Here is a 19,007-nt window from a genome sequence, read left to right on the forward strand (position 1 = left end):
GGTGCAGTATGTGTTACCTGTCTCAGTGCTGGGGTGCAGTATGTGTTACCTGTCTCAGTGCTGGGGTGCAGTATGTGTTGCCTGTCTCAGTGCTGGGGTGCAGTATGTGTTGCCTGTCTCAGTGATGGGGTGCAGTATGTGTTACCTGTCTCAGTGATCGGGTGCAGTATGTGTTACCTGTCTCAGTGCTGGGGTGCAGTATGTGTTACCTGTCTCAGTGCTGGGGTGCAGTATGTGTTACCTGTCTCAGTGCTGGGGTGCAGTATGTGTTACCTGTCTCAGTGATGGGGTGCAGTATGTGTTACCTGTCTCAGTGCTGGGGTGCAGTACGTGTTACCTGTCTCAGTGTTGGGGTGCAGTATGTGTTACCTGTCTCAGTGCTGGTGTGCAGTATGTGTTACCTGTCTCAGTGCTGGGGTGCAGTATGTGTTACCTGTCTCAGTGCTGGGGTGCAGTATGTGTTACCTGTCTCATAGCTGGGGTGCAGTATGTGTTACCTGTCTCATAGCTGGGGTGCAGTATGTGTTACCTGTCTCAGTGCTGGGGTGCAGTATGTGTTACCTCCCCTGTAAAATGTATATATTATTTCTAAAGAAAGACATCTCTGAAACCGGTAACCTAGGCAGGCACATTACATAAAGTAGTAGTCCTGTATCTTTTCTTCCATCCAGGCCACATGGTATCTGCTATGTTTGCTGTCCACATTTCCACATCAATTGTTTGCAATTTCTCAATAGGTATCAGCAATGTGGTGAAACCTTGATAAGATTAAGTAGATGGACTTCTCCGGAAGCATTAACGTTGAGAAAAAGGAAGTTCCCAGCTAGAGTTTGCTGTAAAGTTTTGTGACAATACACAACCTGCATAACACATAAACTGCGTGTCCCGATAGACGTCTCTCTTTCCCTCTCGCTGCTGACAGCTTATTTGCAATGCAGATTGGGTCCTAGGTTATTTGTTTGAAGCGTCGCTTGGTTATAAAATAGGATCACTTGGAGGTATGTCTGGAAATCAACGTATTGTTGGGCAAATGATGTGACAAGGCACAGACTACAAAGAGGGTAAGCGGATCCATGAGAAGAGACAATGTCCATGCTAACTCCTATTCTCAGTCCAGTGGTGGTGAAGGCATACCTATCCAAAGGAGAACGCTTTATCAAATGGGACGATGTGAGTATACTGATTTCTGTTTTTGCTTTGCAACTTACTGTATTACCAATCATTTCCAGTGTTCTTACTTGCAGCTTTCCACTTTATATTTTGCAAGTGAATAAACATTTGCCCAGGAGCAATGCTTGATGTTATAGATGCTGGACCCAAGGGATCAGAAGCACAATTATCTGCTAAATGATACTGTACACACACACCATTCACCTGCTTCTGAAATGGAAAAAAAATATACTGATTATCCTAGTGTGTTTTCGCCCATCGACATGGCGTGCACAAGCCTTTAGCAGTCAGTCTCTGGGAAAATTGGCAGATCTTCAGTGTCACACAGTGTATGCATAGGTTACGTAATCAGCCTTACAGTTTTGGATTTTATAACAGGGTGTTGTACTTGGGAGCAAAAAAAAAACAATCCGTTAATGTTCATTTATCCTTTTGAGAACGTACACTTAGTTCAAGGAAGTGTTTTAGAAGCAGTGCTTTACAATAATCTATAACAGCATAATAAAGGTCTATTAAGGGTTGAAATTGTATATATATTTTTTAAAGGTTTGCCTAACTTGGGTATTCATATATTTATTTAATATTCATAAAGTCATTCTGGTAAGACTGATTTGTACATGTTTACCAATTTCGTTACACAGCCTTCACAATACTGTGTGAGATGTTACGTTGTATAATGGCATTGATTGTAGTGTTCCCAGTTTGAGACGTCAGTGCTAGAATACTAGTAATAATATAATTAATTATGTTGTGTTTTAATCTAAGAAAGTTGTTATTTTCTATTTAAGATCTTACAAGACACACTTCCTTTTTTTTCTAAAACTGAAAATGTCTTGAAAAATACTTAAAGGTACACTGTAGTCACCAGTTTCTTACAGCTTATTGTGGTTGTTCTGGTGACTATAGTCAGTCCCTGTCGGCTTTTTAATGTAAATTCTGCCTTTTTAGGGAAAAGGCAGTGTTTACATTAAAGCCTAGAAACACCTCTAGTAGCCACTCCACAGACGGCCACTAGAGGTGCTTCCTGGGGCGCTCTGCATGTAGACGCCTTACTTCCCATAGAGATGCATTGATTCAGTGGCAGGGTGGCGTTTGGCAGTGATTGTCGTGTTTGATGTAGAACAGGTGGATTTTATTGGGGGTTTAATAGAGGAATGGTGGATTCTATATATTTTCTTTTTACTAATTAGCTTACATTATTTTGAATGTAATTCAACATTTATCATTTTCATTTAAGAAGCATTTCAGAAGTGGTCTGGAAAAGGAATGGTTATTAAAAGGAAATCTTTATTTCCCTGGAAATTACACCATCGAATAAAACATTAAATTATATTCATTTAACTTGTGGGAACCTGTTTTTATCTGCAGCTTCATTTTCTTGTAAATGTATGTTAAAGATCATACAATACATAACAATCCAGTTCAGCCCTGGCACAACCAAGGCACACATTGTATGAAAGTAGAAGTATAATATTATTAAGCATTGTCTACTTTATTTCTCTTCTCTGTATGATTTCTCTATGCTGACTGCCAGGTGCAAACTACAGAGCTAATCACAATGATTGAAAGGGAGACAAAATGGAGCTGCCAAGTCGCAGGCTCATGAGATGTGTATCTCTACATTTCATTTTGGTTTTCACATTTTAAAAACATGTTTATTAAATATAAGGGATAAGTAAACAGAATTAGGGATCGACCGATTATTGGTCTGGCCGATATTATCGGACAATATTCTGTTATCTCAGCAATATCGGTATCGGCCAATAAAGATACCGATATTGCCAATAATGCAGACCAGGGCCGCCATCAGGTTCCTGGGGGATGGGGGGGGGGGGGGGGGTGGAGGGAGCAGCAACACTCTTACTTACCTTCCCTTCAGCTCCCCTGTCTAACTCTCGCAGGCCGCGAGAATTAGACTGGGGTGCTGCTGGGAAGGTAAGTAAGAGTGTTGCTGGGCCCTCCTGGGAATACTATATCCCCCCTCCCTGGCCAGGTAAGAAGCAGGAAGGGGTGACAAACAAAATGTAAAAAAAAAAAATAATATTTAAGAAAATAAAAGTAAAAAAAAGAAAATCCCCTCTCTCCCCCCCCCCCCCCATTTTACACACATTACATACCTACACAAACACTCACTGCACAAACACACACACTCTACATCAGGGATTGGCAAATTTGTTGTATAATTTGAATATAGTAGCTAGCTAAAGTTAGGAGCCAGTAATTTTCAACGAGAAAGTGCAATTCTTAAAGGGACATTATAGTCACCAGAACCACTACAGCTTGATGTAGTTGTTCTGGTGTCTATAGCCTGTCTCTGCAGGTGTTTCAGTGTAAACACTGCCTTTTCTGCGAAAAGGCAGTTTACATTGCTGATTAGTAACACCTCTAATGACAGTCACTCAGATGGCCACTAGAGAGTCCTGGGTCACTGCTGCACCATGTGCAGCAGCCAGGTTCAGTGTCTCCAGGCTCTGCATGGAGGCACTGAATGTTCCTCATAGAGATTGATTAATGTAATGCATCTCTATGAGGAGATGCGGATTGGTACATTTGCTGCGCATGCACAAAATCCTCCCAATGTTTTCCTAAGGGAAAGCATTGCCTTAGCTGAGATCATCAAGATTGATCATTTCAGCCATGGCGAAACTGGCACGGTGTGGGAAAATAGGAAGAAAGGTGAATAAAAACACCTTCCTCGTGCGATCGGAGGGGGCAGGTACCTAAACGCGCACACACTGACAGGCTCTCACACACACACACAAACTCTTGACAGGCTCTCACACACTCTTACGCTGACAACAGGCTTGCACGCACACACTGACAGACTCGCACACACACACTACACAAACACACTGCATTCACTATACACACACTACACAAACACACACTCTGCATTCATTATATACACACTACACAAACACACACTGCATCCACTATACACACACTACACATACACACACACTCTGCATTCATTATATACACACTACACATACACACTGCATTCACTATACACACACACTACACATACTCACACTCTGCATTCATTATATACACACTACACAAACACACACTGCATTCACTATACAGACACTACACAAACACACACACCGCATCCACTACACAAACACACACACACACACTGCATTCACTAATCCAATTCTCTCACTGTATCCACTGATCAAATACTCTCACTGTATCCACTAATCAAATACTCTCACTGTATCCACTACACACACATATGTTCTTGAAAACATAAAGAATTCTGACTGGCATGTATATTTTGTGCATTTACCTTAAAAAAAAAAAAGATTTGCAAAAAAATAAATAAATTATAAACATGTTCAGTTAACAATAGATTTGTGTAAAAAAAGTGTATTTTTTTTCAAAATGGTAAATGTACAGAATATTGGTATCGGTAAGTTATCGGCTATCGGCCTGAAACTTCACAAATTATCAGTATCTGCTCTAAAAATCAATATCGGTCGATCCCTAAACGGAGTATTACAAATCATTGGAAATTACAGTTAGCCTTTAATAGGATTGACAAAACTGTAAATATACGTGATAGTAGAATGCATAATGAATGCACTGTAATACACTTTGAACACAAACATAGATCAAAGTGGAACTGTTGCCTGTGTTGTCATAGAGCAGGGGTTCCCAACCAAGTCCTCAAGTACCCCCTACCAGTCCAGGATTTAGGGATTACCCAGTTGTGTCTAAGGTGTTTTTAGAAGAAAAAAAGAACAACACTTTAATCACAACAGGGTAATCCCAAAATCCTGGACTGGTAGGGGGTACTTTAGAACTCGGTTGGGGACCTCTGTGACATAGAGGATGCCACAGTCCCTCGTGAAATCCCATGAAAACCCTAGGATCAGCTTGGCGTGAGGTCTACTTGACCTGTATCTGACTTTACAAAAACAAGTAGCTTAAGCCTTTTGGAGGTAGTTCCTCTTTGACTATTTTGGGCTAAAATTTGCAATTCCTTTCTCAATTACCCATAATTCGTGGTTTGGTGAGTAAATCAATTCAGTGAATAATATGGATACATTAATAGTTTTTTATATATACATTATTACACATTTTTATTTCAACTAGATATTCACCTTTTCTACTGCCTTAGTACAAGGATTCTTGGACTGTTTTTCCCAGGGACCCAAATTATGTCCGGGCCAATAACTTGGTGACCAGCTCATCAATTGTAAAATTAGTTAAAGGAACACTATAGTCACCTAAATTACTTTAGCTAAATAAAGCAGTTTTAGTGTATAGATCATTCCCCTGCAATTTCACTGCTCAATTCACTGTCATTTAGGAGTTAAATCACTTTGTTTCTGTTTATGCAGCCCTAGCCATACCTCCCCTGGCTATGATTGACAGAGCCTGCATGGAAAAAAAAAACTGGTTTCACTTTCAAACAGATGTAATTTACCTTAAATAATTGTATCTCAATCTCTAAATTGAACTTTATTCACATACAGGAGGCTCTTGCAGCGTCTAGCAAGCTATTAACATAGCAGGGGATAAGAAAATCTTAATTAAACAGAACTTGCAATAAAGAGAGCCTAAATAGGGCTCTCTTTACAGGAAGTGTTTATGGAAGGCTGTGCAAGTCACATGCAGGGAGGTGTGACTAGGGTTCATAAACAAAGGGATTTAACTCCTAAATGGCAGAGGATTGAGCAGTGAGGCTGCAGGGGCATGTTCTATACACCAAAACTGCTTCATTAAGCTAAAGTTGTTCAGGTGACTATAGTGTCCCTTTAAGTTATTGTGTCTTAGTTTAACATACAGTACACACCAATGTAAATTCTGGAAATCAGTCTGTGTTAGATTCTTCTCCATGTTGCTATGGAAGGCAGTGCCAAAACGACAATCAATTTGGAAATTATGTGGAACCCGTGTGTTCCAACCACTGGGAACCCATTGAAATAGCATGATGCCACACTTTTAGACATCATCCCAGAGATGTAAGGGACACTATAGTCACCAGAACAACTACAGTTTAATGTAGTTGTTCTGGTGTAGTCAGTCCCTGCAGGCTTTTAATGTAAACACTGCCTTTTCAGAAAAAAAAAAAACGTGTTTACATTACTTCATAGTAAGACCTCCAGTGGCAATCAGTTGGACAGCCACTGGAGGAGCTTCCTGGGTCACTGCTGCACCATGTGCAGCACTGACATTCAGCGTCTCCACTCTCGTGATAGTCGCTAAACGCTTCTCATAGAGTTGCATTGATTTAATGCATCTCTATGAGGAGATGTTGATGTCCTTTAAGAATTGCTATCTACCGTCCTGGAGGGCTAGGCTATTCATTGAGCACTTTTCTTCCTGGCTTCTCCACTTCCTCTCATCTAGCACTCCTTCCCTTATACTTTGGGATTTCAATATCCCAATCAACAACCCCAAATGCACTGATGCCTCTTGTCTGCTCTCTGTAACCTCCTCCTTGGCCTTACGCAATGGTCCAATTTAGTAACCAGGAAAGCGGGATACACTCTTGATCTCACCTTCACCAATCTCTGTACTGCCTCTAATCTCTCCAATATTCCTTTTCCTCTATCTGACCACCATCTGCTGACTTTTGACATCGGCACACCCAAGACCCAATTGACACCACCGTCTGAACATCAGTCTCACAGAAACCTCCAATGTCTTGACCTAGAGTATTTCTCCACTAATCTCCAAACTCTCCTTTTACCTATCTCAAACCTAACCTGTCCTAGTTCTGCAACCTCCTTCTACAATTCCACCCTCTCCTCTCAACTAGACATCATGGCACCTCCTACATTTAAACGCAGCAAGCGCCCCCAACAACAACCTTGGAACACCAAGCTGACTTGATACCTTGAAAAATGCTCCAGAACTGCTGAACGCTGTTGGATAAAGTCTCACTGTGTGTCTGACTTTCTCATCTATAAATTTATGCTGAGCTCATACAGCTTGGCTCTTTCTTCTGCAAAAGTGAATTACTTCAATACCCTCATAACCACACTCTCCCGCGAACCCAAACGACTATTTCACACATTTAACTCTCTTTTTCCCCCCAATTGTTCCTCCTCCACCTACTAACTTGACCGCCTCAGACTTTGCAACTCATTTCACTGACGAGATCTCTACAATCAGGGAAGAGAACTCTCCTCTTTCTTCTTCCTCTTACAATACTTCCCCTAACCTCACTCCCTCTGCTGTTCTATGTTCATTCGCACCCGCTACAGTCGAAGAGGTTTCTTCTCTGCTACACCTCACCAACGAGGTCCAAAGGAGGCCGAAACAATCATCAGGTTTTGCTGTATCTCTCGTGCATAGAGAACTTACCAGCATTTCGGCTCTAGATTGCCCTAACTGGTGGAATCAGTCTGATATACTTCACAGTATGTTCTCTCTGTAATGGCACTAGTGAGCAACAACTATTTTGAGACCTGAGCGGGGATTTACCAAAGGGCAAGCTACTGAGTTTCTCAAAGCTTTTGTCCGTACTCGGAGTTCTTATATTGTTTCTTTTTGTTAGGATGTACTGAATTGTATTATCAGACATATAGTGGCAAGATATGATGAAGTTAATGCAGGGCTTGACAAATTTGCTTGGAATCTAGGAGATGGCTAAAAAGGTTAGGAGCCAGGTGTTTTTAAACTAACAAAGCTTTTTTTTTTTTTTTCCAACAACAAAGATACAATTCTTAAATAGACACTATAGTCACCAGACCCACTACAGCTGTCTATAGCCTGTTCTTGCAGGCTTTTCAATGTAAATCCTGCCTTTTTAGAGAAAATACAGTGTTTACATTGCTGTCTAGTGACAGTCACTCAGACTAGAGATGCTTCCTAGTCCAGCGTCTCTACGCTCTGCATGACTATGCATGAATTTTCCCCATAGAGATGCATTAATTCGAAAGGTAAAGCATTGGATTGGCTGAGATCATCGAGGATATCGTGGTGACTTGCAAGCCATGTATTTTAATTTTGCCTAAAAAGTTGGAGTAGACCCCAACTGTGGGTGCATGACATCAGGACCTCTGCCCAAGTTGCTTTAGTGATGATGTGCAGTGATTTTATCACACCTGCACAAACTGCTAGGGCTATCTAATATCTTAATATTGCTGTTTATTAATTGTTATAAAATCACTGAGTATTACTGGTTTGGAGCATGGATGTTGGCATACTAGCAGCGTTTCTTGGAGTGCTTTGCTGACTGATCTACAATGTACTGTAGGATATATGATCAACATTCCATTGAAAATAATATTAAGATATAAAATAATATAAGATTTGCTGAAAGATGCCAAATACTCATTGGAAACGCTAGTAGCATGGAACTGCACATGTAAGCATTTACAACAAGCATTAGAACTTCAAAAGTGATTTTTATTTTATTTAAAAAAAATAAAATAAAAAATATATATATATATATATATTTTTTTTTTAGGTTTTTGTGTGTTTAATATATTACCTATATAATGCATTGCAATGCTGATCAATGACTGCCTGGAGTGTCCCTTTAAACATTTTGTATTCACAAGGGAAGATCTATAAGCATAGGATTTTGGGCAGCTAAGAGGCATGTTGTTTGCTGAAGAGGTCTGCGCATGACACAGGACACACAGGGTTACCTTTAAAGCCTTCAGTATGATTAAATAAATAGACAAAGCATCACAAATCTTTGCAGATGTAGTAGATTTCAACAAAGATCAAACTAGGGAATATTGTATTGCTTCTTGACCCACCAAATTCTAAAATGTAAGCTATAATCGAACAGAAATTTGCCTATGGATTTGCATTGATTTTCATGGCAAATTGCACTCAAATAGTGCCACAACTGCTAAACAAACTGCGGTTAGTACAGGGAGATCATAATCCCTCTATACGAAAACATATAATGCCAAAGATCAACCCATGCAAAACAAATACCGGTAGTGTGTCTGCATTTGTGACATTTATACTTTAAAATGTGTCTTACTATTATTTGACAATGATGTGCAGTGTATTGAAATTAGTGTCTAGCTCGTATATGTTTCTGATGCAAATTATGCATCAGTCATTAAACCACTTTCACACTTTTTCAAAAACTAAGCTGTAATCTGTAACCTGTATGGCATAGCTTCACACCTAACCGTTTGTTGCAGCCGGTTGCTTTATTGCATTGTTGGTGTCTGCAATTAATATTATAACAAAGTTTGCTAGGGGCAGGGTTAACAGAATTTGTTTCTGAACATAGCGCCTACTTTGAAACAGAATTCTAAGATACCATTCCTTGATATGAACTGTTCATTTAACCCTCTTTGTACTGAGGCTATTTTACATCTCTCGTCAGAGAAAGTCTTGCATTTTAATTGTGATTGTTTAATTGTTTTTGTTTTTCTGTTTCCTTTTTTTTAATTTTTTTTTAGAGTTTTATTGGTCATCCAAGACGTTGCACAATAATATGAAAACATCCATTGGGTGCATTTGTCAGATCATTTTCTTAGAGGTTGCAATAGGTGTCTACATACATTAGTATACAGATACATAATGGCTCTGCTAGTATTACAGAATAAAACAGTGAGTTACATAGCATATCTCCGCATATATGTAGGAGTGCGTCTGTAGAGATTTACTAAATCGAAGTGAGGGTTTGTCTATGTCTCTAACCCATATCCCCTAGAATTGTAGTAGCTCATCAGATAGGGAGGCTCTGTGTGATAGGTCCGGCATGGAGAAAGTAGGGATCATGGAGCACTCCCTAGGACTAGTAATAGTAGTATATGTTAAGAGTATTGTTGCTCCATCATAGTGATACATGCAATTTAAGGATCATATGACCAACCCTCATCGAAACTGTACAATTGTAATGTAGGATGGTTCCTTTGAGCCGTAATTATGTGAACTCAGTGGATGGCATAACAAAAGTTTGGGATTATAGACATTTCGAACATATTACACTCCGAAACGGGCCCAAAAAGTGCCCGGTGCTGCCTGGGGGCTGGGGGGAGTGAGGGTTCGTCAAGAATATAGCTTACAAATAAGCTTACAGATGCATTGGGATGGACATAAGAGGGATACCTCTTGGGGCCATGACTTCTCCAACCGTTAGGATTGAGAGAGTAGTTCCGTCTATAGCAGTTTGTCAGTAAGTATGTATATCTCCCGGGTTGCTTCTCCGCGGCCCATGCCACTTCCCATCAGTGAGACTGGAGGTCTGCGTGTAGTCGTGGAAAGGAAATTACGTGTGATCTAGAACTCTCATATAAGTGCCAAATTAATTTTAACCATGGTATCCATATTTTATTATATAGGTAAATGAATAGTGAAGCTCCTCCATCACCCTCACTGTCTCTGTTTTCTGAATCCATTCTCTTATCGTTGGGGCTGTGGTTTGTTTTCACTTTATTGGAATCAGTAGATTAGCTGCTGTAAGCAAGTGATTTATGAGAATGCGTTCTGTCTTGGGAAGCGGGGTTGGGTGTAAGAGGAACATCATCGTCGTAGCTGTGTTGTCTACATGTATGTCTGTAATACTGTGTATCAGGATGGATAATCGTTCAGTTTGCTTTGTTTTTGTGTCTCTGGTTTTCTAGTGTTAGGCACCTGTAGAGCTTGCTGTTTTTTTCTGTCTGTGTCGCATCCCCACTAAATCGCACACTGTGACCTGTGGACTTATTGGCTATTTTTAGTTTATTTTGGTGTCCCTGTTCATGTGGTAGTGTTTAATATAGGAGATTTGTTTTGAATAATTTTCACTATTTTATTGGCAACCAGTATGGGGTAGGTGTTATGTGGCATTCTTTTGGGGCTTGCCAGTTGGCCTGGCCGCAGCATTTAGTTCAGGATTATCATAAATTGTATTGTAGTACTATAGACAGATTGTCACCACTACATACATACAATATTAAGCCCTGCACTCAACCTGCCACTACTCCTGAGTGACAGCTATGACTATAGTACACATCAGCCCCAATATAAGTATTTTTGGGGGGGGGGAAGGGTAGGAACATGAAGGTCTTAGATTCTAAGGCAATAGAAAGGGGTTAACCCTGTATAGAGATTTTCAATATCTTAATAAGTATGCTATTCCATCAATATACCAATCAATTATTAAGTGATCTTAAGGTTGCTAGTGACATAGTTTTTCCTAGCCTCCCATACATATATTTTCTTTTTATGATATTAACACCTATCATTTCATATTTCTTTTGATAATCCGGTATAGTTTTTTCTTTATTTTATATTGATTATTCTTATTATCAGTTTTCCTTTCGGTTTACCTTTTAATGCACTAATAGCAATATTTTTAATTAATATATTAAACGTTAAGTTTTAGCCAAATTGATACTATTACGCAATTACTTCTCTGTTTATCAGCCCCAATATATACAATAAAAACCAAGGAGAAAGGCTTCTTGCTCAGTATACCAAATCCCTATGCACATTTAAATAACTGGATATTTTTAGTATCGGTCCAATGGCCATTAACCCCTTAAGGACACATGACATGTGTCACATGTCATGATTCCCTTTTATTCCAGAAGTTTGGTCCTTAAGGGGTTAAAGTGTAAGTTCACCTGCCACGTCAAGGCAAAACCTCCTAGGTGAGTCATACACTAACAGTTCAGCTTGCTGTCTTCAGCTCTAGGTAAAACGTCTCTGAGACAGAGAGGGCTATTTTTCTAAAACCCTACATACTTATTAACCCTTAATAAGGAACACATGGGGTGGGGGCGGCAGCATTGTAACATGGCTGTGTAATACAAAAGCAAATACAAACATATTTTGGGTTATAAATGGGTTAGGACCAGCCAAGCACCGTCCCTGCTCAGTATGGATCCATGGCAGAGCCCGCATCAACACTAGCTGCGTCCATAACTGCTAAAGTATTATGGTTATCTTCCGCCGTCCAACACGAGATTCGAGTGAAATGTGCACTTGTGATCACTCTGCCCCTATACTTCCGCTCAATGTCCGAGGCTGTGAAACGGAAACCTCGAGCTTTTGATAGGCTGAGAGTGGCTCCCCGTTGAGAAAAGTGAAAAAAGATACAAACTTTTTAAACTCTTTTCTCATTGAGGAATACTGAAAGGCTGAGATTTCAGATGTGATAAGAAATACCATAAGCATGATGAAGTCTTCGATAGTGACATAAGGATTGCCAGATGACGACATGTTGGAACGCAGGGTGAAAAACAATTGAGGGAAAAGGAGCATATTCTGGGCAGCAGATCAGATGATAATTGCTACCACTTTCTCATTTGGGTTCTATGCTGCAGGCTGTAAATATTGTTAGGGCTGCGTGGCACGTCACTATTCTGTGAGTATATGTTCTGCTCATGTTCGTCAAAGTTGGTTCTGGGTTTTCAGTTATGTGTCACTCCATGTGCCAGTCAAACAGATGCACACATTGATCCCACATGTTGTACTGAAATGACTATGCAACAACACAATAAAGTACTGGTAGCTCGAGCTGCTTTACCTAGGCAATGAACTACTCCTGTGCCTTGGCCCAGATCTGTAAAATAAATAAAACCAATCCCATTGCTATTGTCGTGCTAAATGTCTGTAGACCAGCATTATTGAAGTTTTCTGATTGATACTTACTGTATTCCACTATTGTCCATTCCTGAAACTGTAACTGTATACCAGCTGTTCCTGTTTAGACTATGTATCTTCATCACCTTCACTGACCTAGAGGAACGCACTGGACCTCTTACTGCACCCATCACCTCTAATAACTTCTACTTCACTGATTCCTGCTGCTCGTCTCTTTATGTTTAATTTTTACTTTCTGGTGATATGTTTGTCACCAGTTAGATTTAATCTGTCTCCTTTGAGACCACAATATATGTCCCAAACTGACGCAGAGGAGAAAAATGAATTGGTTTACTGATATGCTGGATCGCATCCCTGTCTAAAGGGGGGAAATTGCTTAATTAAACAGTTTTAATATGATGTTAAAGCCCTGAAAATAATCGGAACATTTAAAGGACCACTATAGTGCCACGAAAACATACTCGCCCCCACCCTCAGGGACCCCCTCCCGCCGGGCTCTGGGGAGAGGAAAGGGGTTAAAACTTACCTTTCTCCAGTGCTGGGCGGAGAGCTCTCCTCCTCTCCTCCCATGCGGCTGAATGCGCACGCGCGGCAAGAGCTTCGCGCGCATTCAGCTGGTCTCATAGGAAAGCATTATCAATGCTTTCCTATGGACGCTTGCGTGCTCTCACGGTGATTTTCACAGTGAGAATCACGCAAGCGCCTCTAGCGGCTGTCAGTGAGACAGACACTAGAGGATTTGAGGGCTGGATTAACCCATTTATAAACATAGCAGTTTCTCTGAAACTGCTATGTTTATAAAAAAATGGGTTAACCCTAGCTGGACCTGGCACCCAGACCACTTCATTAAGCTGAAGTGGTCTGGGTGCCTATAGTGGTCCTTTAACATTGGCCTGATATTATTGGCTTTTTTAAATGATTTAATATTATTGGATAAACCTTTTCAAATGATTTATTAGTGAAAATTCCCATAATCATTAAAAGAACACTATAGCGTTAGAAATACAAACCTGTATTCCGCTGCATTTAGATTCAGCTGCCCCCAATCGAAAAAATGTTTTGGGGAAAAGTGGGTTTTACACACCTGTTTTTACCAGCATCGAGATCCAGTACAATTTGTAAATGCTCACGTAACACCCTCAGCCAATCACTGCCCTCCTTTGGTGGCCAGGGTTCTAATTATTTGTTAAACTGTAAGAAAATACAGATTAAAGACCCAGGAAAAAAACTAACCTCTAAAGGACCAATGACATGCAAGGAAAGACATGTATAAGTAGATTTGCCTAAACCTTATGGATCCTCTGGGATAAACAAAGATAGATCCATAAGTACATCTCCAATTATGCCTTTCCAACCTTAATGATGGAGCCTTAAATGTGTACTTCCACACAAAGCTGGAGACCTACCTTTAGCTGGACCTGCCTTAGCAGGGTAACTTTTTTTTTTGTATTTAATTTTGCCATCATAAGATATTCATAGGAGAGACCTACTGGCACCTCATCTTATCCCTTCTTTCCTTGCAGATTCAGAGACACAGCGTACATTAAAAGATAGAACAAAAGTCAAAAAAGTGAAAAGGGAGAAGGAAGCAGATCTGTGGCTTCAGCAGGAAATGAAGTCCGTGTTTAGAAGAAACGAGACATGTTTTAAGCATGTGAATAGAATATGTTGTTTTATGACATGAAAAAGAGGTCTACGTTGACCCTTGCCCCAAAAAGAAACCTCCTACGTGAATGAAAGGAGTATCTGCCCACCATAAGTGTTTTACTGTAGCAACGTGCAATTCTCAATTATAATGGAAAACCATTTGAAACTGGGAAGAACCTCATTAAGGAAATCTATATCTTCTGCCCCAGAGTCCTGTCTGAAGGTTCCTGGATGCTGATTTATTCCCAGTACATCATTAGACACCTTTTACATAAAAACTTATGGAATCTGTCTGGTTGTAAAGATGGATTTTTATATATTTAACATGTTTTGTTTGTAAATGCATGTGGGGATAGTTTCATGGCTGCAAAGTCTATGTTGACTATATCATACAAGGCTCCTCCTAAAAATGGTGTACTCTTAAAACATCTGTAAGCAAAAAATTAACAAAAACAGTGGAAATGAAACCAAGCTGCAGAAGCTTTGAAATAAGGTCCTCAAACGGACTTTTATAAGTTTATGTTGCAAGTCGCTCATGATGGCTGTCTCTACACGTGTGTTGCATACCAAGTGGCCCTGTATAAGCGGTTCCGTTCCGATTCTGGACTGAAAACAGGCTGTTTTTGTTTAACATTATGGCATCCCTCTCTTCTAGGAACTCCATGTTTTTTAATGTGTTTTGAAACTATAACAGAGCTTTATAGCAATAAATCTCTTAATTAGTCTTTTAAACTCCTATACGTGTGTTTAGAAATTAGTTACAGCCTTGTTTTAAATGACACTTTCCTGAAATATCCCAGAATTGCTCTGTTCATAAAATAACTGTCCCACTTTGGCCATTTGAAATGTGGAGCAGTATTGTCCTAAAACCTAATGCATTCATGTTGACGGTGATTATATTTACATTAATTAATCTATCAACTGAATTTGTAATGTAATAAACAACTGTCTAGCTTACATGTGTATTAGACCAGTGCTCTCGCTTGTGGTCTCCTAATGAGGCACACTGTTTGGAGAAGGGTACACTACACTGAGCTCTCCCCAGCACTTATGTCGGTCTTTGTAGCCAGCTCACATGGGGGGTTATTTATAAAATGTCTTAAAACAAGTTTGAAAATGATCATTTTTAGCACTATCCAGTTGCTGAAAACCGTTTACAAAAGATATAAATTGTTTTCCTAATGTTAAGATTTCATAATTTTATGCTGAGATTTCTCAGCTGTGCACAATTTAGGCTATGTACTATAGCGGCTATCTTTATTGTAGTTCTAAAACCTATGTATTAGACTCATGTCATTGTCAACAGCAATATCTATTACAGATTTTGTTTGGTCAATCTCTCTTTTATTCAGTGGTTAATGCAAATTACAGACAAGAACCGAGTGTAAAATGATATCTGACCACGAGCTCAATAGGTAAAATAAACAACAGAACAGCAACAAAAACAACATTCCACTGTGTTCTATTTGTGTGTGTGTGTGTCTGTGTAAAATAAAGAAGTGATACTCCTTGTAATTCGTGTTGATCTGAGTTCATGTTTTGCAGTAAATAGATCTACAAAAAAGTGCTGAGTAGGATGGTAGACAGACAATTTAAACTTATATATGTTAGATTGCAAGCTTATTTTGTCAGGGTCCTCTTCACCTTCTCCTCCAGTATGTCAATCATGTTTTGATTGGTGTTTCTAAGAGTTTCTTGTTGTTCAATAAACAAAATGATGAATTTTTAACATTTTCAACTGGCATGGGTTCAACTCTTGGTTTTGTACTTAGTCTAAGTAACCACATTAGATTGATAATTCCTTGGTGAAAGTATATGAATAACATTATATTTCGGATTGAATTATTTATTTTAGTTGCCTAGATAATATTGGCTTCCGTATGTTCATATCAGAGAAGCTACCATTGTTTTTACAAGAAGTATGGATATTGGCTTAAATATGTACTAACATTTTTATTTTCTATTCAGGATACATCTCTGGCCTCTCCTGTAATCCTACGAGTGGATCCTAAAGGTTATTATATGTACTGGACATTTCAGAGCAAGGTAAATAAATTAATCAATCAGTCTCGGATTATAAGAGTCTATCACCTGCTTACTCATCGTTCACTATTAGACTTAGAAACTTTCCTCGACAAGGCCTTAGCGACGGTGGTACCATTATCTCAAGTATTTAATTGCCACAACCACATTTTTAATAGCGGTCTATTTTGTGACATTATGTACTGCTTAGAAAGACCTTTACACCGAATTTCAACTTTTTATTTTATCTATTTACAAGAAAATGGAAAACAGGTTGTGGTGTCATACGACTGGTCGTTGTGTCATATTTGATTCATAAATATTCTCTCTCTTCTAGATACCAAGAAATTGCAATTACAATATTGACTAGATGGTATAACACTCCTGTTGTGATTTTTGTTGAGTTTTCTAGCAATTGTTGGAAATGTGGAAGTGCACTCGGAACTTACACTCATGTGTGTTGGGATTGTCCTCATATTATTGGGTAGCGTAAATCTGCTCTATGTAAATGATCCTTCAGTCCAGGTCAAGGTAGACAAAATAGCTTCTTGATCCAAGGAGATATCTGACTGCCATGTTGGGGTCAAGAAGGAATTTTTTCCTAGTTTGTTGTAAATTGGAAGCGCTTCAGACTGGGGTTTTTGCCTTTTTTTGGATCAGCAGCAAAAATATATGTAAGAAAGGCTGAACTTGATGGGCACAAGTCTCTTTTCAGCTATGTAACTATGTAGCTAGTACATGGTACACCTGAGTCAGCTTTATTTATTCAAATACTTTTAGATGTTTTGATCTAGCAAAACCTAAGAAGACAACCTGAGTGGTTCATATAGTAGCTATTTCGGTATGATACCTATCAATATCTAGGGCTGGTTAGATTTTTATGAAATGTAGTGGCATCTTTTATTTACATGTAGTTTGTGATTTTACATGAAACATGTTAGACTATGTATGTTTATAGTTATGATTGCTGGGATCCCCATTTTACCCCTCTTTCTCCTGCCTCCCACTTACCCATTTTTTTTTTTTTTTAAATTACATTTTTATGTTACCCCTTCTTCTGGATACTCTAAATTAATGATATAGTAGGCCATTTCAAAGTAAACTGTATAAAACTGTTTGTCATAGACTGTACCTTTGACTTGTGCCTAATTATATTACAGTTGGCATTAAATGATATCGATATAAACTAGTACAAAACAAGTCAGATTGACAAAAAAAAACATGTCACTTGATCATGGTCAATGGAAAATTAAAGAAAGACTTGCCTACCGCCATTTTCAAGCTAACCATTTTTGCCAAATATTTTTTGCAAAAGCAAGATTCTGCAAGAAATGACCAAATTCAGTCTTTCCATCTTTCCTACACCCATCCTGAAACTTGGTTTTCTTTACCCTAACTGAAGAAATCATATTGAAGTATTTAAGCAGGAAAAGCATTCTTGAATGTCTTAGGGCCTAGTGCATCATGGGTTCTAGATGTTATTACCTGACTTAATTGCCATCATTTCATTGGCCTTGAAATAAAGGTTGGTTCAGTCTTGCTGGGACTCTGTCTTGTGATTGTGCAGTTGAGGTTCTACCCTCCGAGCTTTCTAACCCTTTTGGTTAATGTAGTTTAATAATTTCCATTTGAAGTTATACATTCTGTATTCCTAATCTCCTCTACTCTATTCCTGCAAGAAGGGAGGGGCTGGTCTTAATTTTCCATCTGGAGGTAATTCTCTCAACACCAGTAGGGCCATTCCCAGTCCAAATCAAGCTGTCACAAATACCAGAGCTTTTTTCCAAATCACTCAGTAAAATCTTAGTTAATCACATAACTTCAGCTCACTCTGTAGATTCTGGAATAAACTCTGTGTTGGTATCAAGGTTCCTTTATTTTGCATGCTGCCATTGTTCATGTTGGGTAATGTATTCCACAATCATTCAGTCAATGTTTTTGGTGTTGGATTATCATGTCTGCCACGTTTTATCCAGCTCGTATTATTTTCACTAGACCAGGGTTGGCCAAAAGGTAGATCCCCAGGTGTTTTCAAACTACAGCTTCCATTAAGCTTTGTCATTCTAAAAGCATGCAAAGCATCAAGGGAGTTGTAGTTCTACAACGTCTGGGTATCTACCGTTTGGGCAGCCTTGCAATACACAATTGGGTAAAACACAGAAAGTGCTGAGTGCATCCCCTCCCACCCTCTCATCCCCCAAATCTACTGGAATCGTAATGGCAATATTTAGGCGAAAATAGCTGATCTGTAAATATTCTCTAACTTTGCCAAAGTGATAGCCTGGCTTCTTTTGGTAACATTTTGCCAGTCAGATTTCAGTTCGCTACACTGTGCAGATTAGTAAAATGAAACCCTCCTGTGTTTATTTACACACGGTAGGACAGCAAGGTGAATGCATGGAAAATAATAATTTTCTAATAAATCACAGGTCGTCTTGCTTCTTTCAAATCATTTATTTATCAAACTAATAATGAGTCATTTAGCAACTGATCATAAGACCTCAGACAGCTCTCTCAAAACAGCAACACATTTAAAAATATATAAAAACATTATTGGTCCCTTTTCCTACCCTTCTCTCAAACATTGGGCTGTCGGCCTCACATAACCTTCACAGAAATATACTCCCTCTTAATTCTCTACTGTC

General features: G+C 39.2%; 1 protein-coding gene across 1 annotated transcript in view; it reads left to right on the plus strand.

Moving 5' to 3' along the window:
• Positions 1–868: 868 nt before the first annotated feature.
• The window catches only part of PLCB2 (phospholipase C beta 2), a 79,961-nt gene continuing 61,822 nt past the window's right edge, over positions 869–19,007 (plus strand). Inside the window, exons 1-2 of the mRNA XM_063440205.1 lie at positions 869–1,170; positions 16,309–16,386. Coding sequence (XP_063296275.1) covers positions 1,087–1,170; positions 16,309–16,386 — 162 coding nt within the window. The 5' untranslated portion in view covers positions 869–1,086. The remainder of the gene's footprint in view (positions 1,171–16,308; positions 16,387–19,007) is intronic.

This window comes from Pelobates fuscus, chromosome 13, assembly GCF_036172605.1.
Source record: "Pelobates fuscus isolate aPelFus1 chromosome 13, aPelFus1.pri, whole genome shotgun sequence".
In the NCBI taxonomy this organism is placed as follows: domain Eukaryota; kingdom Metazoa; phylum Chordata; class Amphibia; order Anura; family Pelobatidae; genus Pelobates; species Pelobates fuscus.